The sequence below is a fragment of the Lactuca saligna genome, chromosome 4, assembly GCF_052625555.1.
Source record: "Lactuca saligna cultivar CGN05327 chromosome 4, ASM5262555v1, whole genome shotgun sequence".
NCBI classification, from domain to species: Eukaryota; Viridiplantae; Streptophyta; class Magnoliopsida; order Asterales; family Asteraceae; genus Lactuca; species Lactuca saligna.
In genome coordinates, this window is record NC_136420.1 from 36,794,395 (window position 1) to 36,808,000 (window position 13,606).

Genomic DNA, 13,606 nt, shown 5'->3' on the forward strand with positions numbered 1-13,606 from the left:
ACCAAATCAAAAGTTAAGTGATTAAATGAGTACAAAATCAAAAGTTTGATGATCTTTTAAAACTTAAAAATAGTTAAGTGATCAAATGAGAAAAAAAACCAAAAGTTAAGTGACCAAAAATGACTTAAACCATTATTATTATTTTTTACTATTTTTGGCATGTAAAAAATAATTTTTTTAAACTTTTTTTATTGTAAAAAAATCATTTTTCTAACATTTTTGGATTAAAAAAAAGCATCTTATAGCATCCAACTTTCCAGAAAATTAACATTTTTATAACACATTACTTAAAACTAGATCTCAAATAATCCTTTTTACTGTCTTTGGACTGTAAAACAAATTTTTTGACCTCTTTTAACTATACAAAAAACGTTCTTTCGGCTTGCATTTCGATAATTACTATTTTGCATGTACTACATCTTCTCCAACCTAACAAATCTGTCCAGGTAGTACATCCGATTGTGTATTGTCTTATGTTGAAATGACTGATTTACCTTTTATCAGTCTCTACTAGATATTGTATAGAGTCATATAATGATATTTACTATCAAAATGTGAAACTAAAATATAATTATAAATATAGTCACGAAAAGTATATTGTTATTATTTTCAGGTCAGATGCTCAAATCTGGGACCCTATGTGTAGAACCAAAGAAGGACGTGTTTTATTTTTTTAGGTTAGATTCTCAAATCTAGGACCCTGTGCGTAGGATTAAAAAAAGACGTGTTTTATTTTTTTCAGGTTAGATGCTCAAATCTAGTAGCTCGTAATACTGCTGCTTTTTGTCAAAAAAAAAAGTAAGCTAGGAATTTGGATTGAAGTTTTGTCAAAAAAAAAAGGACATGTGTTTTATTTTACTAATGTTTTATAATAATTATGGATTAAAGAGTTGACATGTTATGTTTTTATAAGATAAGAGAATACGAAAGGTGATGAGGCAAAATCATAAAGCTAGAAAAGAAGCGGATTCAAAAGGTTGAAGTGCTCTCTGCAAGCTGTCAAAAAGAAGCATAAATTTTGATTTTTTTTAAAAAAAATTTAAGTCTGTCATCTCATGAATTTTTTACTGCCTAATTGTTTTGTGGCTTTTCTTTTGCTATAATAGGACACAAAGACTCGAGTATTTTGTGAAGAAACAACAGGTAGAAGTTGTGATCATGGTGCTGTCATACTCGGCCCTCTATTTGAGTTTTGTCTCCTACTTAAATATATTTTTGAGCAGGTATCAATGATACGCTTTCAGCTTTTTTAGAAGACACGTCTTAATGATTGATTTGGTTATAATAAAATTAAATGTGCGCACCCACGAAAGGATCCGAGCAACAAAAGTGTAGAGTTTTTGTACAAAATGAAACTACATACCGTTTTTTAGTAAAAAAAATAGTGATTTTAACATTTTTGTCCAAAATGCCAATGCATGTTGTTTTTTTTATTAAAAAAAAAGTAATGATTTTTACAATTCTGACCTAAATGCCACTATATACTGTTCTTTTGGTAAAAATTGTTACTTTACCATTTTTTGTCCAAAATGCCTCTCCATACCATTTTTTTTGATAAAGAGAATAACGATTTCAACAATTTGGACGAAACTGTCCATACATACTGTTTTTTTGGTAAAAAAAACAGTTATTTTAAGAGTTTTTCGGATAATAAATTAATGATTTAATAGTTTTTGACCAAACTGCCCCTACATACAGTTGTTTGGGTAAAAGTTTGTGATTTTAAGAGATTTTGATGAAAATTTCCCATTTATACTGTTAAACAGGTTTGACCCCATCTGTTGTATTCCAATTAAAATTTAATGTCATTTTCGAAATTTTATTGCTTTTAAGACCATTTACTACTGGAAATCTATAAAATTTGTTACACTGACTCAATTATTTGTTGCTATAAATAGTCAAAATAACTAAAAGTCTACATTTAAAATGAATGAAACATGTACCTGTTGAAATGATTTTTGCAGCCCCTATGTGTGATATTTTAAGTTTTAACAATGAACACTCAAAATTTATGTAACTTATAACCAAATCTATTGTAATTCCGTTAACCGTGACCAAATTACACCTATATTGTAATTCTCTACATTCAAGTTGATATTGTTTTAAACGAAAATATCATACATTGAAAATAATTGTATCTACCAATTCCGGCTCTGTACTATAGTTTCACACAAAAACAATACCTTCTTACCCCGGAAGGCGGGAAATCCCTTTACCATTAGTCTCTTGCACAAAATATTATAATTGGGTTTTTTTTTGACATTATTTTAATTTATTATTAGAAGGAAACTAATTTATTGGGTTGCGTTTTTGTTTTCTTTATTTACCATTATAAGTAAAATATTTTTTATTGCTATTAAAAATCTAAAATTATAGTAATATAACATTTTTAAAAGATGTGGGGTTACGTTAGGACAACAAATATTTTTGTTAGGGACATTAGTATGAACTTTCAAACGGCAGCAGTTGACTCCATAATTTAAGTCTTTAACTGTTTTCTTCAAACAATTTCCACTGCTTTGCCTTTACCCACCATCTCCAATGTTATATAAGACCCGACACAGATATCATCTATCCACCATTCCACCTTCACTTCTACTTTCGAAACAATTAAAAATGGTGTTTCAAAGATCAATCGTCGACCAAGTTTCCGGCTGGCTCGCTGTCTACAACGACGGTTTTGTTGATCGGACGTGGACAGGACCACCGCAATTCAAGTTCATGTCTGATCCTGTCCCACCACACCACAATTTCATCAATGGCGTTGCAACCCATGATCTCTTCACCCATCCAGATTCGGATCTTCGCGTCAGGGTTTATCTCCCGGAGATACCCGATTCCGGAAAGCTTCCCATAATCCTACACTTTCATGGCGGAGGATTTTGCATCAGCCAGGCGGATTGGTTCATGTACTATAATACCTACACTCGTCTTGCACGTGAAGCTGGAGCTATCGTTGTCAGCACCTACCTCCGTCTTGCACCGGAGCACCGCCTCCCTGCTGCCATAGATGATGCCTACTCCACCCTTCTCTGGCTCCAAGATTTGGCCGACGGAAAAGTACAGCAACCATGGCTGTCTTCTCATGGAGACTTCAACCGTGTTTTCCTCATTGGGGACAGCTCCGGCGGGAACATTGTCCATCAGGTGGCTAAAAGGGCAGCCGGAGAAAACCTCTATCCACTGAGACTCGCCGGAGCGATTCCCATCCACCCGGGGTTTCTCCGGTCAGAGAAAAGCAAGTCGGAGTTGGAAAAACCCGAGTCTCCGTTTCTGACTCTGGACATGTTGTATAAGTTTCTGAAACTGGGGTTGCCGGTGGGAAGCACCAGAGACCACCCGATAACATGTCCGATGGGAGAGGTACTGCAGGGACTGGATTTGCCGCCGTATCTTCTGTGTGTGGCGGAGGAGGACTTGGTGATAGATACGGAGATGGAGTTTTACGAAGAGATGAAGAAAGCTGGGAAGAAGGTTGAGCTATTGGTGAGTAATGGAATTGGACATAGCTTTTATCTGAATAAGATCGCCATTGATCTGGACCCAAAAACCTCCGAGGAAACTCGTAAACTGATCCAAGGGATCTCCCACTTCATTGGAAACCACTAATTAAATTGTTTTATAGTATGGAAGTATGGATGCATATATTATGTTTCTCTTAGTGAATACAATTTAATTTTAATAATTAATCTAGTCACATTGGACCACTTTTGAAGTTTAGTCTCCCAAAATTATTATGCACGAAAAATCATATAGTTTAAAGAAATATTAATTACTATTAATTTTATATAATAATATGATAATTTTGTTATTATTTTGAATTTAATGTTTCAGTTTAGCTGGTTAAGTAATAATGAGGAAGTATTTTGTTAAAATATTATTTATTTTTAGAAATGGTTTATTATTTTGAGATAAACCAAAAATAAAAGATGAACTATAATTTTTAGAGGAAGGAAATAATTAGTTTGGTTGTCTGATATCAATTAATCTTCTTCCATGCTGGTTGGAATCACAAATGACCTTTATATGGAAAAAAAAGTTTTAATCGGGTATTTAATCTAAACGATAATAATATAATCTTCTTATCGTGTTTATTAATATCAAATTCTATCAAAATTAGCAAGCAAAAAGAACTAGACAAATATCCCGAATGGGCTCATTTTGATGGTATTTAACTCAATAAAAACTCTAATAACATTATGGTAGTCCTATACAAATACAATAGGGGAGTTAAGGTGTAATACCATAAATTTTTAAATAAACATTTCATTTTTAGGATCACATAAACTCATTATCACATTTCTCAAAAACCACAAAAGGTATAAATTGTCAAAACACAAGTCAACAATATTTGATAAAATCCCAGAATCCTTGAAATCATAATCTATAAATGGTGTGTACAATTAAGCCGACACCTTCCCTTGATCTTAAGAACTACCTGAAAAACATATCACACAACACGGTAAGCACGAAACTTAGCGAGTTTCCGAATATACCACATAAACAAATATTAAGCCTCTCATGATCATAACTCAACATGGACCCTCCGGTCATGTGTCTCCGTGAAGACCCTCCGGTCTCACAACTCGGTTTGGACCATCCAGTCCTGCTCAGTAAAGCACAAAATAATACTTAGTAAAGCACATAATATTATAACATGTATAAGAAAGACAAAATGCATAATATTACATAACTCGAATAAGACCCTCCGGTCACTCAGTAGCACCACTCAGGTATGTATAGTGAGAAGACTCACCTTACAGAGTAAGCAATGCATCCTACACTCGAGCTTCTGGTCTAATCTCTGCCCCTCCATGGCCTCCAAAATCTGCAGTTGACCAAAACCCTAAAGTGAACAGTTAAAACTGATGCAACTCTAAAAGTCAACACATGTCAACACTCAAGTCAACAGTCCATGTTGACTCAACTCATCGAGTACAACTCATGAACTCATCGAGTCCCTCAGAACTCAGTAAATTGCGAAGACCCGAGTCTACTCGCCGAGTTGCTAGCCAACTCATCGGGTCCATGCAGCGTCCAAAAGACCAGGAAAACCCTACCTACTCGTCGAGTTGACTCTGTTGGATAAGGTGTCTAAGTCCATAACTTATTTGGTATATACTTGACCCGACCGGCATGGTCTATTTGGGTTGCATCTCATCCAAACTATTATGGATAATTTTATGAGAGTTATACACATATGTTTATTAATATATTATGAGTTATAATATATTAATATGAAGTTACGTTATTTAATTAGTTTTAGTCTTAAATTAATTATGAATTAATTTAGAGATTAAAAGGAAGACTAATTAAATTATGGGCTATTTGTTTTATATAGTGTGGGCTAATACTCATTTGTTAATGGGCTAGGCTTATGTGGAAGTCCATGGATGATCCATGGAGCTTTTAACCCATGGATCCTTGGAAAAGGAAAAGACATGGGTTATTAGGGTTTTACCCTAACCATGCACACTATATAAGCATGCTTATGGAGCATGAAATGGAGCCTAAGAGAAAACTAGTGAACTAGTGTGTGTGTGCATGTGTGTGGCCGATTTTATACAAGGTGTATACTCTCTCAAAGTTTTCCAAGAGTTTGTGGTGTTTGTGATTCCATTTGAGGCATTCACACTATTGGTGCTTGGCCCTCAAACTCCTTAGAACCAAACTTACCAAAAGGTATGTAATCTCTTCTAACTCTTTTATGTTGAAATGTTCCCCATGCCATGTTAGATAGGTTATAAACCTTGGAAAATTATTATTTTGCATGTATTTAGACAAACATAGATCCAAGGTTTATTAGGGTTGCATGCACACTTAGGAAGTGTTAGATTGCTCAAAACCCAACAGTGGTATCAGAGCCTAGGCTTGCTTTTTTGCTACTTGATGCAAAATAGTGAAAAAGGTCGAAATCGTTGCTGTCTGCATGGTGGACTCGCCGAGTCCATTGGGGGGACTCGACGAGTCCAAGGCAAACTTCAACCTACTCGACGAGTCAGTTCATGCACTCGACGAGTAGGATCGAGAGAGTGCAGATTCTCGACTTTTGCTGCTGGAAATGGACTAGAAACATTACCCTAAATTGTTTTGGTGTTATAAAACTTATTTTAGTTGGTGTAATGGTTGTTTTAATCCATTTACAATAGCATATATCAAAATTCCATGATTTTATGTGTTCATATAATTCTTGAATTTTTGATGATCATGTTCATGTTCTTATGAATTTAGAAAATGATAGGAATTATTTGCTGAATTGTTTAGGATTAATTCTTTATCATTTATGTGTTTTAATGGAGTCCATAATTTGTCCTCAAGTTATGGATTTCCAAAGGTCACTCTTATTTAACACACACTTAAAACACATAAGTTACATGAAAATGAAGAGTCTTCATTTTTATGAACCTTTAATTCATAAGTTATGAAATGAAGAGTTTTGCAAAGTTACAAAACTTGCCCTCAAGTTTTGGAATTTGTAAAGTTTCACACACTTTAATAAACTTTAATTCCAAACCTTAGAGTTTTAATAGTTAAAATTCAACCCTTATATTGTTTATAACATTAATGGTTAATTATTATATATATATATATATATATATATATATATATATATATATATATATATATATATATATATGTATAAGAATAAGTCGTTTTACCGTTAGTAGGCCTCATTCACGAAGCCGGTCTATAAGGTGGGTATAAGGTTGTTGCCTATAAAATGGCGACTTAATGGGTGTATACTCTCACCCACCGCTTGCTTGATCGGTGGAGGGTCGTTAGCCGAACGGGTAGAACAATGACTTTAAATCCTCATTAAAAGTATAATGAATATTATAAAATAACTAAACTCTTTTAATTCCCAATCTTAGTTATTTTAGGAAAATGTGAACATGGTGCTAGTCCATGGAATTCACACTTTGTACCTTACCAAGTCGTTGGTGGAGCGTGTGTGGTTAACCGGCACACTAACTAGGACTAGTAAGGATCACGAAGGGTGACTTAATGTTTGTCATAGATCAATGGAGCCTGTGTGGTTAATCGGCACATTGATTAGGTGATAATATTAAGAGTACCAAGTGAATTAGCATGGTTATTCACACCTTGTTTTGTGATCCTCGGCATCCCAGTCACAAAATTTGAAGGGCACAATCGAGATTGAAACATGCCATTGAAAAGTTCAATGAATCTCAAAAGAATCTAGGAATTTCAAATCCAATTAAACCTAATAAATCATTTCGTTTTCATGGTGGAAATTGGTGAATCGTCATTCACCTACCTTTCAAATATATTATTACTTAGATTACGGCATCCCTCTTCTAAGTGTAATATATTGTGATTGGATCCTAGCCTTAATATTACATTTAGGTGTCTTATTAAGGATCCTATATATATCTAATCTAAACTTACTCTCTTTTCAGATGTCTTCCAACACTAATGCTTTAGGCTCTAACCCAATTGGTTCTTTCTCTCTCATGAATCTTTGTGGGAGGGTCATCTTTGATGGTTCCAACTTCATGGATTGGATTAGGAACATCAGGATGGTTACTCGTTACGAGGAAAAGGAATATGTCCTCGATAAGGAGTTAAAAGAACTTGATGAGTCTACTGCTACTCCTGAGGAGATCGCTGAATTCAGGACTCATGAGAGAGATGCTACTAAGGTGGCATGTATCAAGATGGCCACGATGACAGCCGAGCTCCAAAAGTCGTATGAAGATTTCTACCCTTTTGAGATGCACCAAGACCTGATGGAAAGGTACCATCAGAGTGCTCGTCAGGAGCAGTATGAAATAATCTCCTCCATAATAACTACCCGCATGAAGGATGGTGAATCCGTCACGGGCCACATGCAAAAGATGCAAAGGTATGTGGACCGTTTGCTGAAGCTGAATGTTAACATCCCCGAGGAGTTGGCAATTGACATCATTTTGCACTCCTTGCCTTCTTGTTATGATCATTTTCGAATGACATATCATATGAACAAGGAGGAAGTTACCCTCAGCAAGCTTCAAGGACTCTTGAAGACCGCTGAAACCGGTCTTAAGGGTAAAGCGGTTGTTACCTCTACTACTCCTACTCCAACTTCTACCCCTGTTTTAGCTATTGGGCAAGGCAAAGGGAAAAAGAGGAAGCACCCTTCGAAGGGTACCAAGGGAAAGTCTCTTGAAGGCTCCTCATCAAAGACCAAGAACGGTTCTGCCACTCCTTCTGCCATTCCCAAGGATGCTGAATGCTTTTATTGCCATGAAAAGGCACACTGGAAGCGAAACTGCCCTAAGTACTTGCAGGATCTAAAGGATGGGAAAGTGAAACCCACCCATGCAGGTATTTATACTATATTGTCTAATTACTCAACATATTCTAACTCTTGGGTGCTTGATACAGGATGTGGTATTCACATATGTTCTGATTTGCAGGGCCTAAGAAGAAGTGAGAATGTGGAGCACGGGAAGATAAACTTGATCATGGGGAATAGGAAGGCTTCACATGTTTCCAAGATTGGAGTTTATACTTTGTTGCTTAATAATGGGTTGAAATTAGATTTGAATAAATGTGTGTACTCGTCTGAAATGGCGAGGAATATTATTTCTTTTCATGCTTTGTACAAACAAGGTTTTACCTTTTCGTTTGATAATGAATGTGGTGGTATTAATGATTTCTTTAATAATGTATTTTATTTTAAAGCATTACCTTGTGATGGTGTGTATGAAACTGTGTCGATTGTAGACAACTTAGGAAATAATGTGTTATATATTGATTCTTCTACTAGCCTAGATAAAGCATCATTGTGGCATTGTCGTCTTGGACATGTAAACAAGAAACGCATAGGCCAACTCCAAAAGAGTGGAGTCTTGGAATCATTTGACCTTAAATCGGATGATAATTGTGAATCTTGTCTACTTGGAAAAATGACAAAATCACCCTTCACTGGAACTTGTGAGAGGGGTGAAGGTTTGTTGGACCTAATACATACTGATGTATGTGGGCCATTCAAAACCGCCACAAGGGATGCTAATCGGTATTATGTGACTTTTATTGATGAATTTAGTAGATATGGGTATGTCTACTTAATCAAACATAAGTCCGAAACCTTTGAAAGGTTTAAGGAATTCAAACAGGAAGTAGAAAATCAATTGGGTAGGAACATTAAGATGCTTCGATCCGATCGAGGTGGTGAGTATCTTAGTACCGAGTTCCTTAACTATCTTAAGGAGTGTGGGATTGTCTCACAATTGACTCCTCCCAGGACACCACAACTGAATGGTGTAGCTGAGAGGCGTAATCGAACCTTGTTGGACATGGTTCGCTCTATGATGAGTCGAGTTTCGTTACCAATCTCTTTTTGGGGGTATGCCTTAGAGACTGCCACCCATATCCTTAATCTAGTCCCTACAAAGAAGGTTACCAAAACACCTCATGAGATGTGGACTGGGAAGGTTCCCAATTTGGACCACATCAAAATTTGGGGTTGCGAAGCTTTCGTGAGGCGTGAAACTCATGATAAGCTTGAACCCCGAAGTGAAAGGTGTATTTTCATCGGCTACCCACAGAAATCCTTCGGTTACCTATTCTACAGACCCAGTGAGAATGTGGTCTTTGTAGCACGAAGATGGATCTTTCTCGAGAAAAAATTTATAAGCCAAGGAGACAGTGGGAGGCAGATTGATCTTGAAGAAATTCAAGAATCAATTGGTGAAGGAACCTCAGACACTAGCAATCAACCTGAGGAGGAAACTCCTGTTGATCCAGCTGACGAGTCTGTACCTCTGAGGCGTTCCACACGGGTTAGGAACACACCTTCGTTTTATTATGGTTTTCATATTACTACGGAAGGTGATACGTTCATCAGTGATAGTACATTGGTAAATTTGGATGAACCTAGCAGTGTTAAGGAAGCCATGGCAGGCCCGGAGTCTGTTAAATGGAAGGAGGCTATGGACAGAGAGATACAGTCCATGTATGACAATCAAGTTTGGAACTTGGTTGACAATGTACCAGGCCGTAAAACAGTCGGGTGCAAATGGATCTTCAAGAAGAAGACAGACATGGAAGGAAAAGTGCATACTTATAAGGCTCGACTGGTTGCGAAGGGTTTTACTCAAACTCAAGGTATTGATTATGATGAAACCTTCTCGCCGGTAGCAAAGATTAAGTCTATTAGGGTTATGTTAGCCATTGCAGCATTTCATGATTATGAAATATGGCAAATGGATGTCAAAACCGCTTTCCTTAATGGAAAGTTGGCTGAGGATGTGTACATGAATCAGCCAGAAGGTTTTGTCAGTGCAGAGTACCCTAATAGAGTATGCAAGCTTGAGAAATCCATTTATAGATTAAAACAAGCATCTCGTAGCTGGAATCTTTGTTTTGATGAGAAGGTAAAAGAGTTTGGCTTCTCGAGAAGCGAAGATGAGTCTTGCATGTATGTCAGAGCTAGTGGGAGTATAGTTAGCTTCTTGGTACTGTATGTGGATGACATACTACTCATAGGAAATGACATCCCAACCTTGCAGGAGGTTAAGTCCTGGCTTGGGAAGTGCTTTGCTATGAAGGACCTAGGGGAGGCTACCTATATCCTAGGGATAAGGATATTAAGAGAAAGGAGTAGAAGACTAATTGGACTTAGTTAGAGTATCTACTTGGACAAGGTGTTGAAAAGGTTCAACATGGAGAATTCCAAGAGAGGAGATTTACCGATCCAAAGCAATACCAAACTGAGTAAGACTCAGAGTCCGAGTACAGAGGCAGAGATAGCTGAGATGAGCCAATTACCATATGCTTCCGCAGTTGGCTCGATCATTTATGTTATGACTTGTACCCGTCCTGATGTGGCATTTGCTTTGAGCATGGTCAGCAGGTATCAGGGGAACCCTGGCAAGGCTCATTGGACTGCGGTAAAGAACATTCTCAAGTACCTGCGGAGGACTAAGGATTGGATCCTTACCCTTGGTGGCTGTGATGACTTGAAAGTATTAGGGTATAGTGATGCTGGTTTTCAGACTGATAGGGATAATTTCCGCTCTCAGTCGGGCTGGATCTTTACCTTAAATGGAGGGGCAATTTCTTGGAAGAGTTCCAAGCAGGAGACGGTGGTTGATTCGACTTGTGAATCAGAGTATATAGCAGCGAGTGAAGCAGCGAAGGAGGCGATATGGCTAAAGAACTTCATCGGAGACCTTGGAGTTGTACCAGCTATTAAGGAACCTATAGAGATTTTCTGTGACAACAATAGTGCGGTTACCTTAGCCAAGGAACCAAGAGATCATGGCAGATCCCGACACATTGACAGAAAATATCACTTCATAAGACACAAGATTGAAGAAGGACTCCTTGTGACAAGGAGGATATCGTCGGATGAGAATCCTGCAGATCCCCTTACGAAGGGACTGACGAGGGTTAAGCATTTTCAGCATGCGAGACGCATCGGGCTGAGGGACGATATTAGTTTTACAGATTAGATAGTTTTCCTGAAACTTGTAAAATGTAATCGACGTTTGATGATGAATAAAATTTGTGATTTATTTATGAGTAAAGTGTTACTATCATTGTCAATTATTTACTATTGTTTCAGTTTTGCATGTTTTGACTTCCAGAATAATTAATTTATTCAAACCTCCACAATCGATCATACGTCGGAAGTAGGTATGAATCAAGATTGTCATGAATTGGGTTTGTAGATGCCTTAAAGGTGTTTAGACATGGCAATGGTTGCTGCAACATTCATGAGTACTCATAAGTTATGAGTATTGGTATAAACCCACGCTCACTTGTATCACTTCATGGAATTTATCTCGAGTGATCGTGAGACGATAACATCATATAAATCTTTAAACCTAGAGATATGAGTTGTTACCTATGAGTTGGTTGTGCATTGATTGCACGTAAACGCATCAGTAACTTGATGTTATAAAACGTGCCTTTGTGTACAATTCAATAAGTAGTAGAACAAGCATATCAGTCGAAGTTTATCTGTTCCTTCTAGAAATAGAAGCGATATCTGGGCCCCTCGATGATTTTGTGTTGACCCATGTACCAGGCCTGGTCAGAACTAAACCGATGTGTTCAGTGAAGTTCTTCGTCAAACAAATCGGAAAATCGAGAAACAACTGCTAGACAATAAGCAAGACATAGTTCCATGTGTTTGTCCGGCTGATATCATGAGAACAGAGGATTATGTGATCACTTATCTAAAATGGCACTTCATAGTTCGACAGATTCTTCATTGTTCGAGGGAGTTTTCGAGAGCTACGATTGTTGGTTGGTTCCTGAAGTTATAGGCAAATATAGTTATTAGACTTATCCAAGTGGGAGTCTGTTGGATAAGGTGTCTAAGTCCATAACTTATTTGGTATATACTTGACCCGACCGGCATGGTCCATTTGGGTTGCATCTCATCCAAACTATTATGGATAATTTTATGAGAGTTATACACATATGTTTATTAATATATTATGAGTTATAATATATTAATATGAAGTTACGTTATTTAATTAGTTTTAGTCTTAAATTAATTATGAATTAATTTAGAGATTAAAAGGAAGACTAATTAAATTAGGGGCTATTTGTTTTATATAGTGTGGGCTAATACTCATTTGTTAATGGGCTAGGCTTATGTGGAAGTCCATGGATGATCCATGGAGCTTTTAACCCATGGATCCTTGGAAAAGGAAAAGACATGGGTTATTAGGGTTTTACCCTAACCATGCACACTATATAAGCATGCTTATGGAGCATGAAATGGAGCCTAAGAGAAAACTAGTGAACTAGTGTGTGTGTGCATGTGTGTGGCCGATTTTATACAAGGTGTATACTCTCTCAAAGTTTTCCAAGAGTTTGTGGTGTTTGTGATTCCATTTGAGGCATTCACACTATTGGTGCTTGGCCCTCAAACTCCTTAGAACCAAACTCACCAAAAGGTATGTAATCTCTTCTAACTCTTTTATGTTGAAATGTTCCCCATGCCATGTTAGATAGGTTATAAACCTTGGAAAATTATTATTTTGCATGTATTTAGACAAACATAGATCCAAGGTTTATTAGGGTTGCATGCACACTTAGGAAGCGTTAGATTGCTCAAAACCCAACAGACTCATCAACTCGTCGAGTCCACTCTGAATCCAAAGGCGGGTAAAACCCTCTCAACACGTCGAGTTGTCTCATCAACTCTCCGAGTCTGTCATGTGTCCAAACCATTGGGTAAACCCTAATCGACTCGTCGAGTCAGCTCACCAACTCGTCAAGTCTCTTCAGTCCATTCCATCATTCGAATAATTTTGGATAGAAATAAGGTCTCATACTCTGGATCTAGCCTCCTAAGGCTGAATTATCACATAAAGTTGAAAGCTTTACATTCATGCATGGCATATAGGACTCAAAATTCCAAAATAAGCTCCATAAAGATCTTTATGCTTGAAGACTTGCCATAGCTTGATAAAGCTCAAATCTTTGGGCTCATAGGGACACATATAGATCAGATCTGTAGTCTCAACTTCCATGACCATTACAACAACGCCAAACCAAAAGATGAATGGGATAAAGCCCTAAAAAATCTAGAAAGTGATCCAACAAAAAGAATGATCAAGGAGATAGATTTTTACCTCCA

General features: G+C 37.0%; 1 protein-coding gene across 1 annotated transcript; it reads left to right on the forward strand.

Annotated features, from left to right (window-relative positions):
- Nucleotides 1-2,563: 2,563 nt before the first annotated feature.
- On the forward strand, nucleotides 2,564-3,715 carry LOC145041609 (putative carboxylesterase 17). Its single transcript, XM_078989744.1, has one exon. It carries the CDS (start codon nucleotides 2,617-2,619, stop codon nucleotides 3,607-3,609), a length of 993 nt encoding a protein of 330 aa, XP_078845870.1. The 5' UTR covers nucleotides 2,564-2,616; the 3' UTR covers nucleotides 3,610-3,715.
- The last annotated feature ends 9,891 nt before the right edge of the window (nucleotides 3,716-13,606 follow it).

Coding starts and splice junctions, on each gene's coding strand:
- LOC145041609 (XM_078989744.1), top strand. CDS start 2,617: ATGGTGTTTCAAAGATCAATCGTCGACCAAGTTTCCGGCTGGCTCGCT.